Here is a 21190-nt window from a genome sequence, read left to right as displayed (position 1 = left end):
ATTTTAAGATCTGAGCACCACCTTTTTGTCTTTTACCCATCCCCACACTCTGGGCCTTGTCGTGACATGAGCAGCTTCCAGCACATCTAACTCATTAGCAATGTTTCGTCTGGTTCACCATTATTCATTCCTTGTCTGCCCAGATGGTGTTCTCTCTGTGGGCATCACCTCTGTCTATTGTTTACTCCCCAATCCATACAGGTGTGTGTGCACACCCCTATCTACAGCATATATATCATCTTTTCCTAGCTACAATCTGTTCTGAAGAAGGGTCACTGCACCTGAAACATTGACTCTGCTTTCTCTTCACAGGTGTTGTCAGACCTGCTGAGTTTGTTCAGCAATTCTCATTTTTGTTTCAGATTTTCAGCATCTATAGTTCTTTCTTTCTTGGAAAATAATTCAGTTTATTTTATTCTTTTGTAATATTATTTTCAAAGACTTTCCCTATAATACATTCAGTAGACTTTAAGTTCTGTGATTCTCCATCCTGAATACATTGGCTGTAACTCTTCACTATTATCTATAATAGTGTCATAGCATCATACAGCACAGAAACAGACCCTTTGGTTCAACCTGTCCATGCCAAACATAGTCCCAAACTAAATTACTCCCACCTGCCTGCTCCTGGCCTCAGGCCTCTTAAACCTTTCCTATCATGGACTTATCCAAATGTCTTTTAAACTTTAATTGTGCCCACATCCACCACTTCCTCAGGAAGTTCATTCCACACGTGAACCTCCCTTTGTGTAAATTTCCCCTCGAGTCTCTTTTTAAAACTCTCTACTCTCATCTTAAATGTGCTCCCTTGACTTGAAGTCCCCCATCCAAGGGAAAATACACCTACCATAAACACTATCTATATTCCTCATGATTTTATAAGCTTCTGTATGGTCATTTCTCAATCTTCTATGTTGCAGTGTAAAAACAAAATCCCAGCCTGTTCTGATGTTGCATTTTATATGGCTCTGCAGTTTGTAAATTGTTTCCTTTGAACAAGTTTTAAACATATTTAACTCCCTGACCACCCTGTCCAAACTGAAATCTTGGCAAGAACAAGGGGACAGTTCTTTTCTGATTTGTATAGTTTGTTTATTTAAAAGTATTTACCTTTTTATTACATATGAAACCTGTCCTTTTTATTTCAGAGTTCTCACTACAAAAGCTAAATGAATCTGAGAAAGTGATGAAGAAATCAATTCAGTGTCAAGAATACCTAAATCAGGTACAGTCCAATAGTTAAAGGAGGTGCTTAATTCTGGCCTCCTGATCAAACCTGGTTTTAATCGCTCTACCATTGGGAGTTGTCTTCAGCTACCAACCCTAAGACTTGGAAATCTTCCTTGGACCTTTTGACCTTATTTAAAATGTTTCTTAAATTCCTATTTCTTTGACCAAGCTTTTGGACTTTGGCTTGATATTTCCTGGTGCAGCTCAGTGTTAAATTTACTTTGTTAATCCTCCTGTAAAGTGCCCTGGAATGTCTTACTAAACCAAAGTCAAAACATCAGTAGCTATAGTAACAATGGAACCATTCACCAAGGACAATTATGTTCTTTAAAGAGACAAAATGTTTCTTTCTGCTCACTAAAGACCTGATTCAGGTATCTATATAACCAATTATTCAGATTATATTAGTTATAAATGTCCTGTCAGCAAGCTGACCTGTCAAATTTGTGAGTCCGCTTCCTTTTGTGTTGATGATTTAGAAATATTCAGAATGTGACTTCTGTTTTTTATTCTAGGATGGTGGTAAAGTGGTACAAAAGTTTAATGCTTTGACATTTGGCTATGGAGTAATGATGTATTATTCTATAGCAATGTCTAAAATGCACATTTAGTTGCTATTGATACACATTCAATGGGCTTCAGTTCTGTGGCTTCAGCTTAGTTCGAAATGCTACTTGCCTTGTTACCAAAGGGCACAGCAGTGCTCTCAATATATCACTCAAAACACACTGAACTTGATTATTTTCATCTACATTCGTTAATTATAGTGTAACCTTCACCTTTTACAATGATAAGAATAAGTTGAGGGTTGCCAATTTTTTTTGTCTTGCAAACATGGCACACTGATTGTGGAACTGAAGCCAAGTACAATACGAATAACATGAATTTATTATCTTGGGCTGCGAGACTAATTTATGATGGGAGGAGATTGGTATTTGTAGAATGTGCAGTGAATCATGAAAATTACAGCATATCATTTCTATTGCCACCTCTTCAATGAAAAGCTATTAATTCTGATTTGATCCCATTTCCCTGTTGTTTACTACTTATCCTTTTGTTTTTTAAATCATTTTGAATGTTGTATTCTTCATTCATAGTAATATTTCTATGCTCCAATGGATGGTCATTCAGTGTGAAAACATGTTGATCATCTTCCATTTCAAGATTATTCTCAATATACTCCCTGATGTCAGTTTCACCAACCTCACCACACACTCTCAATAACGTCAAAACAAATGTTCACGTGATGATTCGATTAACAAAAATTTGAATGTGATTGGATTTTTTAAAATTCCACATGCAGATTATGTTTACCGCAAATAGCTTCATTTAGATTTTCTATAAATTAGTCAATATTAAAATTGATAATTTTCTCAGCTATTTGATCTCTCATTTCTTGGTCCTTTGCCCAGGTTTCTCAAAGATTTTGGTGAAATTTAAAAATGTATAAAATTTGCATGGAACCACTGTCTTGTATGTTGTCTGTAATATTCTCAGATTATGTAACAGAATAATGCAGTTATGCTGTCACAACACTTGGAATTTCTATAAAACTTAAATAATTTGTTGAAGGCAAATGAAGAAGTACAAGCATTGCTTCAGGATTAACTTATATTATGAACATTTTGTTTGGTTACAGTTAAAGTAGGAAATTCTGAAGTACTTAGCTGCAGTCATGATAATCATCCTTTGAAAACATCCACCCAAGTTTTTGCATTCTCAATTGCTTCCATAGCATAATCAGATTTTATCTTCAGTTTGATTGAATTCTCTATGGTTGAAATACTTTCCTGAGTTATTTTCAAAATCTCATGATTGACTGCAGATATTAAAATAAACAAAGCTGTCTTTCTATCATTTGCAGAGCTTAGAACCCATTGCAACAGCATTCAAGCCTCAAGAAATATTTTGCCATACACCTGCAAATCCAGTAGAGTGAAGACTTTTATATGTCCAACAAAAAATTGTGTCAATCTTGGCATGCTATTGTGCAGGTTTTGTTTTGTAAAGATTGGTGTTTCTAGCTATAAAATAAGTTAAAATGCAAAAATAAACTGCCTTATGGAAATGCATACACCAGTGAAAATGAAGCACATTAACAGAAATGTTGTGCATTAAATAGAATATCAATTTATTAAACTATTGATTTGTTTCCTGAAGTTTGGCACAAACTCCAAATTAAATGTCAGTCTTTGCCTACAGACTGTTATTGCAAAATGGATTTATGCACCCATTTCGTTAAGTTTGTATATTAAGTATGTTTTTCTTTGTACTTTGAAAAATCTATGGGAGATTTTTAATCAAAAACATAAAAACCTGCCACTTTTATTTCAGGATGCATGCTACAAAAGCTAAATGATTGCAAAAACTGATGAAGAAATCCATTCAGTATCAAGATTATCTAAACCCATGCTCTCTCTCAAAATTCACCTTTTTTGTGTGTGATTCTAATATCTTCTGTGATTGTGGTAATGTAGGATTAGACCATAAGAAATAGAAACAGTTAACCATTCACCCCCTCTACCAATCTGTAGGAACATGGCCGATCTGACATTCCTCATGTTCACTTTCCTGCCCTTTGTCTGTAACGCTGAATACTCCTCCTATTTTAAGAATCTATCTATTCTCACAAGGTCTCTGTTCCGCAGTGTCAAGGAATTCCAAAGAAACTCAACCCTCTAAAGGAAGTTCCTCTTTGCCTCCGTTTTAAATTGACCCCTTTTTATTCTTAGACGATGCCCTCTGGTCCCTAGACACTCCCATGATGGGAATCATCCTCTCAATATTTACCTGTGAAGGCCCTTAACAATCCAACATTTTTTCAATGAGATCATCTGTCATTCTTGTAAACTCCAATGAGTAGAGTCCCAACCTACTTCGCCTTTGCTCATAAGACAATCCTGCAATCTTAGGGGGCCATCTTAATGAATGTTCTCTGAACTGTCTCCAATGGATTGATCCCAGTATTGGAATTTAGGAAAATACAATGCACTTTTGACCTGGTTTAATTGATTTTCTACATATATTAGCTAACTCTGGAGGCTGAAATGTTGAACTGCAAATACAATACAGATGTAAACCTCACAATCAGTGAATTTTTGTGTTTCTATGAAGTTGGGGTATAAAGTTTAAAATCATTGACCAGCATTTTAGATATTGAGAGATCAGGATATTTAAGTAAACATTCTGTTTGGGATTTAAGTGACATTTTCCATCAAGTTAACTTGGTTTAATGTGCAAATCTCAAAAACTTCAGTTGGTAGTTAAAACCCATCTAATCTTGATGTATCTTGCTAGCATTATGAATATATTGTTTATACATGCTTTTTCAACTGCGGATGAATTCAGAAAGCGTGCACTCTAACTGAAGATGAACTGACTTGTCCAAACCTGTAGGACATAAATGTGATTGTCTGTAATAAATTGAATAATCACTTCAGGCAAAACATCACCTATCGAGTGATTTGAATGTTCAACTTGCTACCACATGGAGGGTTGAAATGAATAGTGTAGACATGTTTTGAGGGGGGAGCTGAATAATTATGTGCAGGAGAAAGATGTAAAAGGCTAGATCAAGTTGGATTAAACAAAGGTCATGTGGAGCCTGGACCCCAGTTGGGGATGAGTGGCCTGTTTGTGTTGTGCACTTCATGTAATGTTAAATGTATCTGTAATGAGTGGTGATGTGGGGAATCGGTGATGGCTAGAAGTGGCAAGGAGGGGTAAGGTAGGTGGATCACAGGTAAAACCCAGTTGCAGGTCAGTCAATTGCTAATATGTTCTGAAGGTCAAGAATGAGATTTCTTTTCACAACCTTGCAACTTTAACTTGAAATTCTTATTGTTTATGATTCTACTGGTTGATTTCTTCATACTCTGTACATTTGATTCTGTTATTAGTTGTTGTACAGTAAGTTCCTTATAAATTACTTCAATCCTTGAATGTCTTTCAAAAGAATGCTACATTTTTGTGAGATGAATTTACAAGTTATTTTTTAAGTAGACTAAGCTTATGGTATGTTCAAAGGAATAGGTTAAAAGTCATTGAGACTTTGAATTATGTTAAAATGAGGAATGTGTCAGAAATCTGAAAACGGAACGTGCTTGAATCCTTAAAAACTCTCTCAAATCTAAAAATAATCAGACCAGACAGCATCAATGGGGAGAGGAACCAAGTTAATATTTCAGAAGGACCAACCTTTCATTAGTTCTGAGTGAGAGACCCCTCTGACAGAATTACCCTTTATCATTAGCCTGGTTTTTGTGGTCAACTGTGGTGTGAAACCACACCTTTCTTACTCAGGCAAGGGTGGTACACCAAGCTCAGCAGAAATGTGATGCAGATCCCATCGCCTCGCCTAATTTCTACTGCTGAGTTATGATGAAGGATCATTGACTTGAAATGTTAACCCTGGCTACCTGCTGAAGCTGTTGATCTGATTTTCCAGGGGTTTCTGAGGTTAGTGGTGGCTGAATATGCATGTTGTTTAAGGCCAACTCCAGAAACCTTAGCAGATAATCCAGACTAATGTTCAGTATTGAAGGCATGTCACACTGTCTAAAATGGTGTCTTTCAGATCAGAGTAAAAAGACTTATCTATTTCTCTTAGGTTGATGTTTAAAATAAAATCCAGAATAGCTCATAATCTGTCCTTTCTTTGGGAGACTGCGAAGGCCTATGGCAAAAGGGATAATTATCTTGTGCTCTGCCAGCCAGAAGGGAGAGCAGCAACGTCTGCTTGAGGCAGGACAGAAGGCAGCTGAGATGGGCTTTATAAAGGATCGCAGATCTTCTAATAATGTTAGGTGACTGCTTAACATGATTGAAGTGTGCCAACAATGGTCAGTTCAAGGGTTGGTGGTTTTCTTGGACGCGGAGAAGGCATTTGACTGGGTGGAATGGCCACATCTTTTTTATACCCTGGAATGGTTTGGTCTGGATGAAATGTTTACTAGATGGATAAGGGCCCTTTGCAGTGTTCCTCTGGCAGCGGTTCTCACTAATTGTATGGGGTGGGGGAGCTGGTCTGAGGGGAATACTGGACGTTGAAAGTGGCTTCCTTTATTTGAGCCTCTGTTACCCCTAGTTTTGATCAATTATTCAAGGCTAAATTTGTTCATTTGTTTGACAAGATTAAACAAGACCTTCAAAGATGGGGGGTGGGGGCTTCCAATATCATGGCTAGGTCGGGTTGCTCTTACTAAAATGAATGTTCTTCTCGTTTATCTACCCTCTGTGGATGCTTCCCTTGCTTTTTCCTAGACAAACGTTTCAGAAATTAAACGGGGTTGGTTTAGTTCTTTTATTTGGCGCCATAAGTGCCCACTTATCAAGCTTATGAAATTGTAAATGCCTCAGGGGTTGGGAAGAGTGAATCCCCTGGATGTCTGAAGATATCAATTGGGCTCCCTTCTATCTTTTGTGAGTGATGGTGAAGATCTGGATCCCAAATGGGACCCCTCGGTCTCCAGATCGGTCAAAAGAATCAATGGAATGTGGTCTGTGCAAAGCAAGGTCATTAGTTTAATAAAGTAAGACAGCCTGACACAATTCTGTCCAGCAATACAGAGGTTAAAGCTTCTGTGCTCCGTGGTGAAATTGAACAATGAGCATTTTTATATGTTTTTGAGAGACAGTACAACCTTATTTATAAGACAAAACACCAATCAATTATAACATGGTGACATGATTGACAGCAGTCTAATCCAATGATATTCCCTGGGAAAGGGTTATTGTTTTACAAAAATCGTCATCTCATGCTAGCAGTTCAAGGTTAGTTCGAGTGGTCAATTAATGGTTCATAATTCATTTTATGAAAATTCCATTGTTTGCCTTATCTTTTTCTTCAGCTAATCCAACAAAGCAGCAGTACGGATTCACAAAGTCCAATCATAACATGCAGCCATTTTGTTGTTAATAAAAGCCTAGATATACTTGTTGTTTCTGACAACAGCTAGGGCTCAAACATTTGAATTCTCACCTCCCCGCTTTGGTCATTCGATTACCTCATCATAAATGTGAAGGCATGGATTGAATTAATCCAATTGAATGGCAGTGAAAGACTGCCATATCTCCTCTTTCTCTGAAGAGGGACCAGGGGAGGCAATGGTGCTTCCTCATCTTCATCTAAGTGGAAAAGAAGCATTTTCTGGGTGGAATCAATGTTGTCAATAGAAGCTAATATCTTAGCAATAATACATTTAACAATAGCAATACCAACAAAAAGACCATTTAGACTTGTTCAATCTTTTTGATGCAGTTGACCACTGTGATAGTCGTTCTTGGTAACATTCAGGCTCTTGCCACACAAGGACATTTTCTTGGCATAGTTGATATTTAGTCTCTGTTTGTTCAGGATCATACAGATAAATGGTACCCTCTTGTGTACTAATGCTGGCGCCAAGGCAAGTCAAGGATGGGGGAGTCTCTTGTTTGGGTGTTATTTTCTGGGTCTGTAGACTGTGAAGGAGCAAAAATGGCCTTTGCAGTGATAGGTACTTCTTGTCAGATGTGGTAGTTGAAAGAGAGTTTAAGGGTTACTGCAGATTCTATCTGCCATAAATGCTGTTGGATGCGAATCTTAACAGATCGAGTGGATCGGTTGGAGAGACAGATAGAAGCGATGAGGAATTTGCAACAGCAACAGTATGTGATGGATGGCAGTTATAGGAAGGGGGAAAGTCTCAGATACAGTCACATAGATGGGTTAACTCCAGGAAGGGTAAGAGAGGTACGCACCTAGGGCAGGAGTCTTTTGTGGAATTACACATTTCAAACAGGTATGCTGTTTTGGAAAATGTAGGGGGTGATGGATTCTCAGGGGAACGTAGCACGAACGGTCAAGTTTCTGGTATTGAGACTGGCTCTAATACAATGAGGGGTATGTCGACTTCCAAGAGATCAATTGTGTTAGGGGATTCTATAGTCCGAGATACAGACAGACGTTTCTGTGGCCAGCAGAGAAAAAGCAGAATGATGTGTTCTTTCCCTGGTGCCAGGATCGAGGATGTCTCAGAGAAGGTGCAGAATGTTCTCATGGGGGAGAGAGGCCAGCAGGAGGTCATTGTCCACATTGGAACCAATGATATATGAAGGGAAAAGGTTGAGATTCGGAAGGGAGATTACAGAAAGTTAGGCAGAAATTTAAAAAGGAGGTCCTCGAGGGTAGTGATATCTGGATTACTCCCAGTGCTACACGCTAGTGAGGGCAGGAATAGGAGGATAGAGCAGATGAATGCATGGCTGAGGAGCTGGTGTATGGGAGAAGGATTCACATTTTTGGATCATTGGAATATCTTTTGGGGTAGAAGTGACCTGTACAAGAAGGACGGTTTGCACATAAATTGGAAGGGGACTAATATACTGGCAGGGAAATTTGCTAGAATTGCGTGGAAGGATTTAAACTCGTAGTGTGTGTTTGTGTGTGTGTTTTGAAGGGGGGAGGGGAGGGAAGCCCAGGGAGATAGTGAGGAAAGAGATCATTCTGAGACTGGTACAATTGAGAACAGAAGTGAGTCAAACAGTCAGGGCAGGCAGGGACAAGGTAGGAATAATAAATTAAACTGCATTTATTTCAATGCAAGGGGCCTAACAGGGAAGGCTGATGAACTCAGGAGATGGTTAGGAACTGGGACTGGGAAAATGGGAAGCCTTCAGAAATGAGATAACAAGAATCCAGGGAAAGTATATTCCTGTCAGAGTGAAAGGGAAGGTTAGTAGATATAGGGAATGCTGGATGACTAAAGAAATTGAGGGTTTGGTTAAGAAAAAGAAGGAAGCATATGTCAGGTATAGACAGGATGGATCGAGTGAATCCTTAGAAGAGTTTAAAGGAAGTAGGAGTATACTTAAGAGGGAAATCAGGAGGGCAAAAAGGGGACATGAGAGAGCTTTGGCAAATAGAATTAAGGAGAATCCAAAGAGTTTTTACAAACATATTAAGGACAAAAGGGTAACTAGGGAGTGAATAGGGCCCCTCAAAGATCAGCAAGGCAGCCTTTGTGTGGAGCCACAGAAAATGGGGGAGGTACTAAATGAATATTTTGCATCAGTATTTACTGTGGAAAAGGATATGGAAGATATAGACTGTAGGGAAATAAATGGTGATATCTTGCACAATGTCCAGATTATAGAGGAGGAAGTGCTGGAAGTCTTGAAACGGTTAATGGTGGATAAATCCCCAGGACCTGATCAGGTGTACCCGAGAACTCTGTGGAAAGCTACAGAAATGATTGCTGAGCCTCTTGCTGAGATATGTGTATCATCGATAGTCATAGGTGAGGTGCCGGAAGACTGGAGGTTGGCAAACGTGGTGTCACTGTTTAAGAAGGGTGGTAAAGACAAGCCAGGGAACTATAGACTGGTGAGCTATAGACCTCAGTGGTGGGCAAGTTGTTGGAGGGAATCCTGAGGGATAGGATGTACATTTATTTGGAAAGGCAAGGACTGATTAGGGATAGTCAACATGGCTTTGTGTTTGGGAAATCATGTCTCACAAACTTGATTGAGTTTTTTGAAGAAGTAACAAAGAAGATTGATGAGGGCAGAGCAATAGATCTGATCTAAATGGACTTCAGTAAGGCGGTCGACAAGGTTCCCCATGGAAGACTGATTAGCAAGGTTAGATCTCATAGAATACAGGGAGGACTGGCCATTTGGATACAGAACTGACTCAAAGGTAGAAGACAGAGGGTGAAGGGTTGTTTTTCAGACTGGAGGCCTGCGACCAGTGGTTTGCCACAAGGATTGGTGCTGCGTCCTCTACTTTTTGTCATTTTCATAAATGATTTGGATGTGAGCATAAGAGGTACAGTTAGTAAGTTTGCAGATGACACCAAAATTGGAGGTGCAGTGGACAGCGAAGAGGGTTATCTCAGATTACAACAGGATCTGGGCCAGATAGGCCAATGGGCTGAGAAGTGGCAGATGGAGTTTACTTCAGATAAATGCGAGGTGCTGCATTTTGGGAAAGCAAATCTTAGCAAGACTTATACACTTAATGGTAAGGTCCAAGGGAGTGTTGCTGAACAAAGAGACCTTGGAGTGCAGGTTCATAGTTCCTTGAAATTGGAGAAGCAGGTAGATGGGATAGTGAAGAAGGCGTTTGGTATACTTTCCTTTATTGGTCAGAGAATTGAGTACAGGAGTTGAGTGGTCATGTACAGAAGCAACAGGACATTTGTTAGGCCATTGTTGGAATATTGCATGCAATTCTTGTCTCCTTCCTATCGGAAAGATGTTGTGAAACTTGAAAGAGTTCTGAAAAGATTTACAAGGGTGTTGAGCTATAGGGAGAGGCTGAACAAGCTGGGGCTGTTTTCCATGGAGTGTCGGAGGCTGAGGGGTGACCTTATAGAGGTTTACAAAATTATGAGGCGCATGGATAGGATAAATCGGCAAAGTCTTTTCAGGGAATCCAGAACTAGAGGGCATAATTTTAGGGTGAGAGGTGAAAGGTATAAAAGAGACCTAAGGGGTAACTTTTTCAAGCAGAGGGTGGTACGTGTATGGAATGAGCTGCCAGAGGATGTGGTGGATGCTGGTACAATTGCAACATTTAAGAGGCATTTGGATGGGTATATGAATAGGAAGGGTTTGGAGGGATATGGGCCGGGTGCTGGCAGGTGGGACTAGATTGGGTTGGGATATATGGCCGGCATGGACGGGTTGGACTGAAGGGTCTGTTTCCGTGTTGCACATCTCTATGACTCTAAATAACTTATAAATATGCATTATTGAGTAGGGTCCTCTTCTTTCTTTTTTGGATCAGAGATTTTACCCCAAAAGAAATTACGCTTCTGACTAAGTGTTCTAGATCTGATATGGAATTGAGGATGCTTCAGGCTAAGAGCACTCTTTCTGTGAGTACTCTCTAACATTTGTTGGAGGGAGGTTGCTCGGTTGACATCAGGTAATTACAGGAGGTTTGGGAGGGAGAGTTAGAGTGGAGATAACTCTGGAAGTTTGGGAGGACATTTGCGAGAATGTGAAGGAGATTTCGATATGTAACAGGACCTATGCCATGCAGTTAAAGATTCTTCATAGGGCTCACCTAGCCCCAGATTGCCTTGTGAAATTTAAGCAGGGTGTGTCTTCAATGTGCCCCAAATGTAAAATAAATACAGGTACCCTTACACATTGTCTGTGGTCTTGCCACAGGCGCTACATACTGGCAGGAGTAATAGAGAAGGTCTTGGGGACTGAAGTCGAGGTGGACCCGATTTCTCTTCTCCTGGGTTTGCCGAATTTATCTCCCTTAGATATACATGGGAAAAAGCGTTTAAGCATCCTCACTTTTTGTGCGAGGAAGAACATTGCTGGGTGTCTGAGAACCCCCGGGTCTGTCAGGGTGGCATAAGTGAATTATGGAAGACATTCCTTTGGACTTTCTTACAAACATGGTGCACCAGAAAACAGGCAATTTTTATAAGACATGGCAACCCTTTTTGAATTATTTGGAAGCAGATCTGTCCGCCATTTTAATTAGGGCTTTCGTCTAGCCATGGTGGTCATTTAATAAGCCTCATCCTGAGAGGAAGAATTTTGAGCAAACGTGGGTTTAACAATTGATGCTCTTGAAGGTTGAGAGCTGGGGTCTTGTTACATTGAGTGATGTTATTTATTCATGTGTAATGTGTGTAGTTGAGTTCTTTTGTAGAGTAATATAGTAGTTAGCTTATTGTTTATTATTTTGGTTGTTATAATATTATATTTTTATACTTTTTGTAATTTTATAATTTTGTAAAGAAAATTTTTTTTTCAAAATCCCATCATTTGAAGCAGGGGAAATCTTCCCTATGTCGTGGTCAATATTTATAGGACAACCAACGTGCTAAAATCAACAGGCTGATCATGGTCACATTACAATAGACAATAGGTGCAGGAGGAGGCTATTCTGCCTTCGAGCCTACACCACCATTCATTATGATCATGGCTGATCATCCTCAATCATTATTACTATTTGTGGGAACTTGCTATGCACAATTTGGCTGTTAAATTACAATAGTGACTACAGATATGAATACACATGTCTGTAATCTGTAAATTGCCAATTTACATAGTTTGGTTAGCTCACTTTTAGTTATTCTTGAGTCCCCTATTTAAAAATAACCAGCAACAATACTTTATTCTTAAACAAGATAAAGGTTAACTACAGTATTATTGCTGAAAGTTACCAAATTTAAAAAATGAATTAACCTACAGATTTAACTTTAAAGTAAGATCAATCAGTTATTGCCAAAAGCCTGTTACTTACTTGAGGATTTCTCTTTGAGGTGAAGGGGTAAAAAGATTGAAGTCAGAATTCAGCATATGTCAAAATTCTGCAGTTGAATACTTAGCTTCCAACAGGTGAATTGAGCAGATCAGGTTCTGGGGCAGAGTGAAGGCTCCTTTATTTAAGTTTGACACTGCAGGTTACAGCCCATGGCAGCCTGGTTCAGGACAGCAAGGTGTCCTTTAGCTGGATTGCCTTTTTTTGTGTCCCTTTTGAGAACCTTTCTTTCTCTGATTGTGTCTCTTGGAGCTGTTCTTGGAGTTCTGCTTAAGATATGTCAGAATCTGTCTTCTACAGATCAAAACCTCCATTAACTTTTTGACAAATCTTTGTTCCACAAAGTCAATTATGCTGGAATTTTTTGTAGGAATTTTCAAGACTTCTGTTTTTTCTCAGAAGAATTAATTGAATTCTAGATGTCTCCCCCTGTGATTGATACAGAGATTACAAATCAAGCCTCTTTCTTTCTGTTTGTCGGGAATCAACAAGAACAGCCATCCTTTGAGGTTTGGGAGAAAGTGAGGACTGTAGATGCTGGAGAGTCAGAGGTCGAAAAGGGTGGCACTGGAAAAGCATTGCAAGAGCAGGAGAATCAACATTTCAGGCATAAGCCCTTTATCAGGAATGTGGGGGAAGGGGGATGAGATAAATAAAAGTGTGGGGAAAGGGCTACGGGGGAAGGTAGATGGGAATGTGATCGGTGGATGCAGATGGGGGTAATTGTGATAAGTTGGTGGGGAGGGTGGAGTGGATAGGTGAGAGTGAACATGGACAGGTAGGACAGGTCAAGAGGATGGTGCTGAGATGGAGAATTGGATCTGGGAATGAGGTGGAGGGAGGGGAGATTTGTAAACTAGTGAAGTTGATGTTGATGCCATGTGTTTGAAGGGTCCCAAGGCAGAAGATGAGGCATTCTTTCCCACCTTTCTACTCCACACTTCCCAACGACCTATCACAATTACCCCCCCATCTCCCTCCCCACAGTCCCACTCCTATCCCTTAGGTCTGTTCACTTAAAACAAAAATTAGCATTTTTTTCACTGAATTGTTATGGCGCAGAAGGAGGCAGTTTTGTACTTGCACAAGTTCTATTTCCTAGTGTCAATCTCCTGCCTTTTCCCAAATCATTGCACACCAGTTCTATCCAAATAATCATCCAGTGCCCTCCTGGATGCATCAATTGAACCTGCCTCCACCACATTTCCAGACCTTGCATTCTATACCCTAACTACTAGCTGTTGAAAGTGTTTACTGACATTACCCTTGCTCGTTTGTGCCTTACTTCATTAAATATATAACATTATAATTATGCATTAGTGACAAAACACTTAAAAAGCTGTTCACCTTGGTTTGTCCTTAAGTGAATATGAAGAGCACTGTAACACTGCAAATCTTTTTATGTTTTTATTTAATGTATGTTTGTGTTGATCACTGCTTTGTTGTATCCTGTGGGGCATCAGGGAATTAGATTAGATCACTAATTAGATTAGATTCCCCACAGTATGGAAACAGGCCTTCGGCCCAACAAGTCCACACCAGACCCTTTCCCTTACCCTATATTAATACTAATGCACCTATCACTATGGGCAGTTTATCATGGCCAATTCATCCGGCCTGCCCATCTTTAGATTGTGGGAGGAAACCAGAGCATCCCCACACAGACATTGGGAGAATGTGCAAACTGGACACAGATAGTTACCTGTGACGGGAATCGAACCCAGGTCCCTGGTGCTGTGAGGCAGTAGTGCTAACCACTGAGTTACCGTGCTATCCCAATTTCCATTTCATAGTTCGAACAAATGAGTTTGAAATACGCTTATACTATATAATTAAGAAAATATTGCCATAATGTACTCCAAAAGTAAGGTACATTTTCAGACTGCAGGAACTTATTGTGCATCTTCAAATAGTATCATAGCACCTTTTGCCTGAGAGGGCAAGCAATTTTGCAGTTTGCATTTTGAGGTTAGACACAACATCTGTAATGAAACAGCAGTCTCTAATTCTGGCTCTGAATTGTCAGAGTGATGTCTATTGCTGGCATGGGGATTGGCCCGTAGCTTTCTGACTGAACTGGAGTGCCAGTTTAAAAATAACGGGGATGCCATTTAGATCCAAGATGAGGAGAAACTGTTTTACTCACGTTGTGAACCTTTAGAATTCAGAGGGCTGTGAAGGCCTCTGATTATGTTTTAATTATGTTTGAAGTAGAAATTGATAGGTTTCTACATACCACTAATGCCCAAGGTTATGGGGATAGATTGAGATCATTGAATACTTCAATCAGCATTGATCATATTGAATAATGGGGAAGGCTCAACTAGCTGAATGGTCTATTCCTATGTTTCTACCATTGAGCTAGGGTGACTATGGTTCTAAATCTCTTCTATTTAACTAAATGTCGCACCAAAATAATTATCAAGTACTTTTTCCTAATTAGAACCTTTATTGATTACAACATGTAAAAATATTTGTTCAATTCCCAAGTCAATTTAGGATATAAAAGGCCATACATATTGCAATGACATTAAATGATAAAAACAAAATACAGATGAATACAAACAAGGCAAAGAAGATGTATTTGAGGTTGGAGCAAGGGATTTTGACAAGAAAACAAAAACAAAAACAGAACTACAAGAAAGGGGAGCAAGCACAGACAAAGTTAGTCCTGTACATCCTTGGAAGCAAGGACTTCTAAGGACTTAGAAAATATTCAATGTGAAAAAGTTAGATGTCTACAATCAGTTCAGGCCCATGATAATCTATTGCTTGCTTTATTTTCATTTTTTCATACACTTATCAGGGTTTATCGGAGTCCTATATCATGTCATCCTTTCCACTAAAAGCTGGGAGGGTCCTCCATTTGAAACTGTCTGGACATGCCAAAGGAAACAAAACCAGGTAAGCAAGTCTGTCAGCATTTCACAGCACAAGTTAACTGATTGGCACAACAGCTCTGATATATCTTCAGTATGGGATTCTAAAACATTTCAACTATTTGAACAACATCTTTAAATGCATATGGATTTGGTAGAAAGGATTCTGAGCAGAGGAGTGGTGCAGCATACAAGAAGTTTATTTCAGATCTTAAATTGATTGTGAGTAAATGTGGCAGTGATTGGCCATAATTGATTTCTGTTTTATGTAAGAGCATGTAGATTGCAAGTAGATCTCAGATATCTAAGAATAATAAGGTTGTAATGGTAGGGCAGTTTAACTTCCAAAACAGACTGGGACTGGTTGAAGATTTGTAGCTCGGGTGTCCGTTGTTGTGGTTCTGTTCGCCGAGCTGGAAGTTTTTGCTGCAAACGTTTCGTTCCCTGGCTAGGGAACATCATCAGTGCTATTGGAGCCTCCTGTGAAGCGCTGCTTTGATGTTTCTTAGAGGCATGGCATTCATCCACAAACTCCATTAACAGACACATAGACCTGGACCCCATATACAAACCACTACAGCTGAAACTGACACCCGGAAACGGCAAGAACATCCATCAACAGACACATCGACCTGGACCCCACATACAAACTACTACAGCTGAAACTGACACCCGGAAGCGGCAAGAACAAACCACTATAAATACCAGAAGAAACATCAAAGCAGCGCTTCACAGGAGGCTCCAATAGCACTGATGATGTTCCCTAGCCAGGGAACGAAACGTTTGCAGCAAAAACTTCCAGCTCGGCGAACAGAACCACAACAGACTGGGACTGCCATAGTGTTAAGGGATCGGATGGAGAGAAATTTGTTCGGTGTGTGTGAGAAAATGTTCTGATTCAGTATGTGAATGTACCTACTAGAGAAGGAGCAAAATTTGACCTACTCTTGGGAAATCAGGCAGGGCAAATGACTGAGGCGTCAGTGTGGGATTGCTTTGGGGCCAGCGACCATAATTCTATTAGTTTTAAAATAGTTATAGAAAAGGATTGACCTGATCTAAAAGCTAAATTTCTAAAATTGAGTGAGGCCAATTTGATGATATTGTAAGCTTCATTTTTGTGTGCTTATGTGGGACTTGTTTCATATTAATAATAAGACATGGTTAATTATCATTGAAACATAAGATATATATAAAATATACACAACGTTACAAAACCAGTCTTTCCCACTCATATCCCAAGTAATCTGACAGGCCTTAAATGTCCATGCCCATATGCTATTTTAAAATCCGCTTTGGGAGCGCAAGATGTTAGAATGTGTATACTAGCCCGATGACAGCTGCTCAAACTGGAGTTGAGGCTGAACTTCCTACTCCGAAAGTTCCTGCTTTTTGGTCCTAATGTTCTCTGGAGTGTGGGTGACAGAAGCCGCTGATTTGAGTGGCTTCTTTTAACTAGTTATCCAGGTCATTACCAAGTACAGTGGCTAAGCAGTTGTTTGATGCAACAATGTAATTATGGTAATTTAAATTGAGTTTCTATCTCTGGAAGGGCTGTTAAAGAGACAGTATTGGATATTGTAATTTCCTCGATTGACTGACCTGACCTTAGAAGTTGAGCTGTCTCAAAGACAGTTCGAATGAAACTCAGACCTATTGTTCCACCCAAAATTTGCAGCGTTGTCTCATCAACAATCCATTCCATCATCACCAAGGTGAATGGGTTACATATCTGTCTCGTTTGATTCAATTTGGCAGTGAATGTTGCAAGCTTCCTGGCTTAATATCGCAGTTCCACTGTCTCGTTAATACCTATGCAGGATAATCAATTAAGGAACTGGTTTTCATACCTGTCTGGTTTGATCCATTCCCAGCATGCCGTTCTGTCAGCCAGATTTCCCAATATGCAATTTAGTTGGCCAAAGTTGCTTTCAGTGTCACCCAGAAAAGCTGCTATTCTACTTAAAGGGGGCACTCCACTACCTGCAGTATTAGGCAAGAACAGTATTGGAGGAGGTTATTTGCAGGTAAAGGGAGAGATGGAAAGTGGGAGGCCTTCAAAAAGAAATATTGAGAATCCAAAGGCAATAGCCAAAGGCGGCACAGTGGCTAGCACTGCTGCCTCACGGCACCAGGGTCCTGGGTTTGATTCCCGCCTGTCTGTGTGGAGTTTGCACATTCTCCCTGTGGGTTTCCCCTGGGTGCTCCGGTTTCCTCCCACAATCCAAAGATGTGCAGGTTAGGTGAATTGGCCATGCTAAATTGCCCACAGTGTTAGATGTATTAGTCAGGAGTCAATATAGGATAGGGGAACAAGTTTGGGTGGGTTTCTGTTCGGAGGGGCGGTGTGCACTTCTTAGAGGCAGCACGGTGGCACAGCAGTTAGCGTTGCTGCCTCACAATGCCAGAGACCCGGGTTCAATTCCCGCCTCAGGCAATTGACTCTGTGGACTTTGCACATTCTCCCCATGTCTACGTGGGTTTCCTCCGGGTGCTCCGGTTTCCTCCCACAGTCCAAAAATGTGCAGATAAGGTGAATTGGCCATGCTAAATTGCCCGTTGTGTTAGGTGATGGGGTACATGTAGGGGAATGGGTCTGGGTGGGTTACGCTTTGGCAGGTCGGTGTGGACTTGTTGGGCCGAAGGGCCTGTTTCCACACTGTAAGTAATCTAATCTCATTTAATATGTTTCTGTTCATATGACGGGCAAGGCTGGTAGGTATCAGGACTGATGGATAACTAGAGAAATTGAGGCTCTGGTCAAGAAAAAGGCATATTTTAGATATAAACAGCTGGGATCTACTGAATCCCGAGAGGAATACTAGGGGAGCAGGAGTATACTCTAGAAAGAAATCAGGAGGCAAAAAAGCAACATAAGATATCTTTGGCACTTAGAGTTAAAGAGAATCCAAAGAGATTCTACAAATGCGTTAAAGACAGAAGAGTAACTAGGGAGAGAATAGTGCCCCTAAAAGATCAACAAGGCCATCTATGTAGGGAACTATAGGAGATTGCTAGATACTAATGTCAGTAATATCATGGAGAAGGATGTTGAAACTAGAGAACTTAGGGAAATAGCAATATCTTGAAAAAATGACCATATTACAGAGGAGGTGGTGCTGGGTGTCTTTAAATGCATAAAGGTGGATACATCCCTGGGACCTGATCAGATGTATCCCAGAACTTTGTGGGAAGGTAGGGAAGTGATTGCTGGGCCCCTTGCTGAGAAATCTGTATCTTCGATAGCCATGGCTGAGGTGCTGTAAGACTGGAGAGTGGCTAATGTGGTGCTATTATTTAAGAACGGTGGTAAGGAAAAGCCAGGGAACTACAGACCGGTGAGCCTCATATAGGGATGGGTATGTTGTTGGACAGGATTCTGAGGAATAGGATTTACATGTATTTGGAAAGGCAAGGACTGATTAGGGATAGTCAACATGGCTTTGTATGAGGGAAATTGTGTCTAACTAACTTAATAGAGGTGTTTTTTGAAGAAGTGAACAAGATTAATGAAGGTACAATGCTGGTTGATGTTTGTGTGACTTCAGCAAGGTGTTCAGCAAGTTTCCGCATAGTTTAGCAAGGTTAGAGCACACGGAGTATAGGAAGAACTAGCTATTTGGATAATAAATTGGCTTGACGGTTGGAGACAGAAAGTGGTGGTGGAGGGTTGTTTTTCGGACAAGAAGCCTGTAATCAGTGGTGTGTCGCAAAGATCGGGTACTGGGTCCACTGCTTTCTGTGATTCCTTTCAATGATTTGCATGTGAATATAGAAGGAAGTTTTGTCAGTTTGCAGATGACACCAAAACATGTGGTGTAGTGGACAACCAAGAAGGTTATCTCAGGATAGAACGGTATCTTGATCAGATGGATGGATGGGCTAAGAAGCGGCAGATGGAGTTTAATTTGGATAAACAAGATGTGTTGCATTTTGGGAATGGCAAACTAGGGCTGGACTTACACACTTAATGGTAAGGTCCTGGGGAGAGTTGCCGATCAAAGAGACCTCAGGATGCAGGTTCATAGTTCCTTGAAAATGGAGTTCAGGTAGACAGGGCGGTGAAGAAAGCACTTGTATGCTTGCCTTTCTTGGTCAGTACATTGAGTATAGGAATTGGGAGGTCATGTTGTCGCCACTTTTGAAATACTGGTTTGAATTCTGGTCTCCCGAGTGTAGGGAAGATGTGAAACTTGAAAGGGTTCCGAACAGATTTACAAGGATTTTACTGGAGTTGGAGGGTTTGAGTTATAGGGAGAGGCTGATTAAGCTGGGGCTATTTTTCCTGGAGCATCAGAGACTGAGGGATGACCTTATGCAGAGGTTCAGAAAATCATGAGGGGCATGGATAGGGTGAGTAGCCAAGATTGTTTTCCCAGGGTAGAATCCAAAACCAGAGAGCTCAGGTTAAGGTGAGAGGAAAAAGATTTTAAAAGGACCTAAGGTAACTGAAGTGGTGGGAGCCGGTACAATTACTCCATTGAAAAGGCATCTGGATTGGTATATTAATATGAAGGATTTAGAGATATAGGCTAAGTGCTGGCAAATGGGACTAGATTAATTTAGGATATCTAGTTGGCATGGACAAATTGGACCACAGGATTTGCTTCTGTGCTGTACAACTGTGTGACTCTGTCTCTATGCATGAGTCATGTGTGGGAAATTTTCCACATTGCTGGATGGGTGTCAGGACTGGAGTAATTTTGGTTTGGACTGGTGAGTTCTTGTGCTGATCCACAGCACTTCGGCATTGCTGTTATGATTCATAGGCTACAGTGCCCAGTTTATGTGGCCTGGTCAGGATCATGTCCGAATGAAAGGAAGAGTTCAAATACATATCTTTCCCATACAAAGAGACTGAATTAATTTATTTCTACATCTATTATGGAAAGAAAAAAATTGAATTCCTAAATTTGTTTCCTTTCTTTTGTTGAAATCAAATTTATGTGTTAGACAAAGATGGAATTCCACTAGAAAAACAAAATACTTCAGCTGCTGGAAATTGAAAATAAAAATAGAAAATGCTGGAAAAAGCATCTAGCCTAACAGCAACTGCAAAGAGAGAAACAAAGTTAACATTCTGAAGAAATCACATTAGACTAAAAACGTTAACTCTGTTTCTCTTCCCATACATTCTGCTGGACCTGCGAGGTGTCTCCAGCATTTTCTGTTTCCATTTAGATTTAAAGTATATTATTCCAAGCATTACCACAAAGCCACAGAATGGGACCACAAAGCTTAACAATTAAATTCATAGTATTTTCTCTGATTTCTGAGTTCCTGTTGCCCAAGAGATTATTAATGATTTGTATTAATTCCCTGTTTTACTTCTTTCCCAACAGGAGACAGTTACATTTATCCCAGGAGGTTAGCATGCATATAGGGCAGCCAGCAAGCTCACCTATTCCTGTCACTGTGGATATAGTGAGAAAATTACAATACTGGTATGAGATGCACATTAATCAGGCATTGTCAGTCTGTGAAAACACAGTAAGCAGCCATACATGACATGGTTTGACATTAGAACACTGTTTCCACTAAAAATGTGTACGAGAGTGTTGCTCTGAAGATATTTCATGAGATGACAAGGAGCTATAATTCGTTAATTATCTGCAAGAACTCAGTGGCTGGCAGAGCTGTGGAGGATATGGAAAAGAGATGGAATGGATGATAATGGAGGCAATCATTAATAATTCCTAGAGCAGTCTCAGACTCCTGAAATAATGTGCTCATCTATTCCTTCAACTTTGTCACTCCAAATATACCTTTGTATGACTCTGTCCAACACAGCCCAAAAATAAAACTACCT

At 40.1% G+C, this 21190-nt stretch overlaps 1 protein-coding gene across 1 annotated transcript in view; it reads left to right on the top strand.

Annotated features, from left to right (window-relative positions):
* LOC132823894 (uncharacterized) overlaps window positions 1–21190 on the top strand; it is a 26080-nt gene extending 4890 nt beyond the window's left edge. The window contains exons 2-4 of the mRNA XM_060837998.1: window positions 1149–1225; window positions 15309–15406; window positions 20724–21190. Coding sequence (XP_060693981.1) covers window positions 1149–1225; window positions 15309–15406; window positions 20724–20889 — 341 coding nt within the window. The 3' untranslated portion in view covers window positions 20890–21190. The remainder of the gene's footprint in view (window positions 1–1148; window positions 1226–15308; window positions 15407–20723) is intronic.

The sequence above is a fragment of the Hemiscyllium ocellatum genome, chromosome 17 (genome assembly GCF_020745735.1).
Source record: "Hemiscyllium ocellatum isolate sHemOce1 chromosome 17, sHemOce1.pat.X.cur, whole genome shotgun sequence".
NCBI lineage: Eukaryota > Metazoa > Chordata > Chondrichthyes > Orectolobiformes > Hemiscylliidae > Hemiscyllium > Hemiscyllium ocellatum.
The sequence above is the reverse complement of the archived record's forward strand: the minus strand, read 5'-3'. Positions and strand labels throughout refer to the sequence as shown.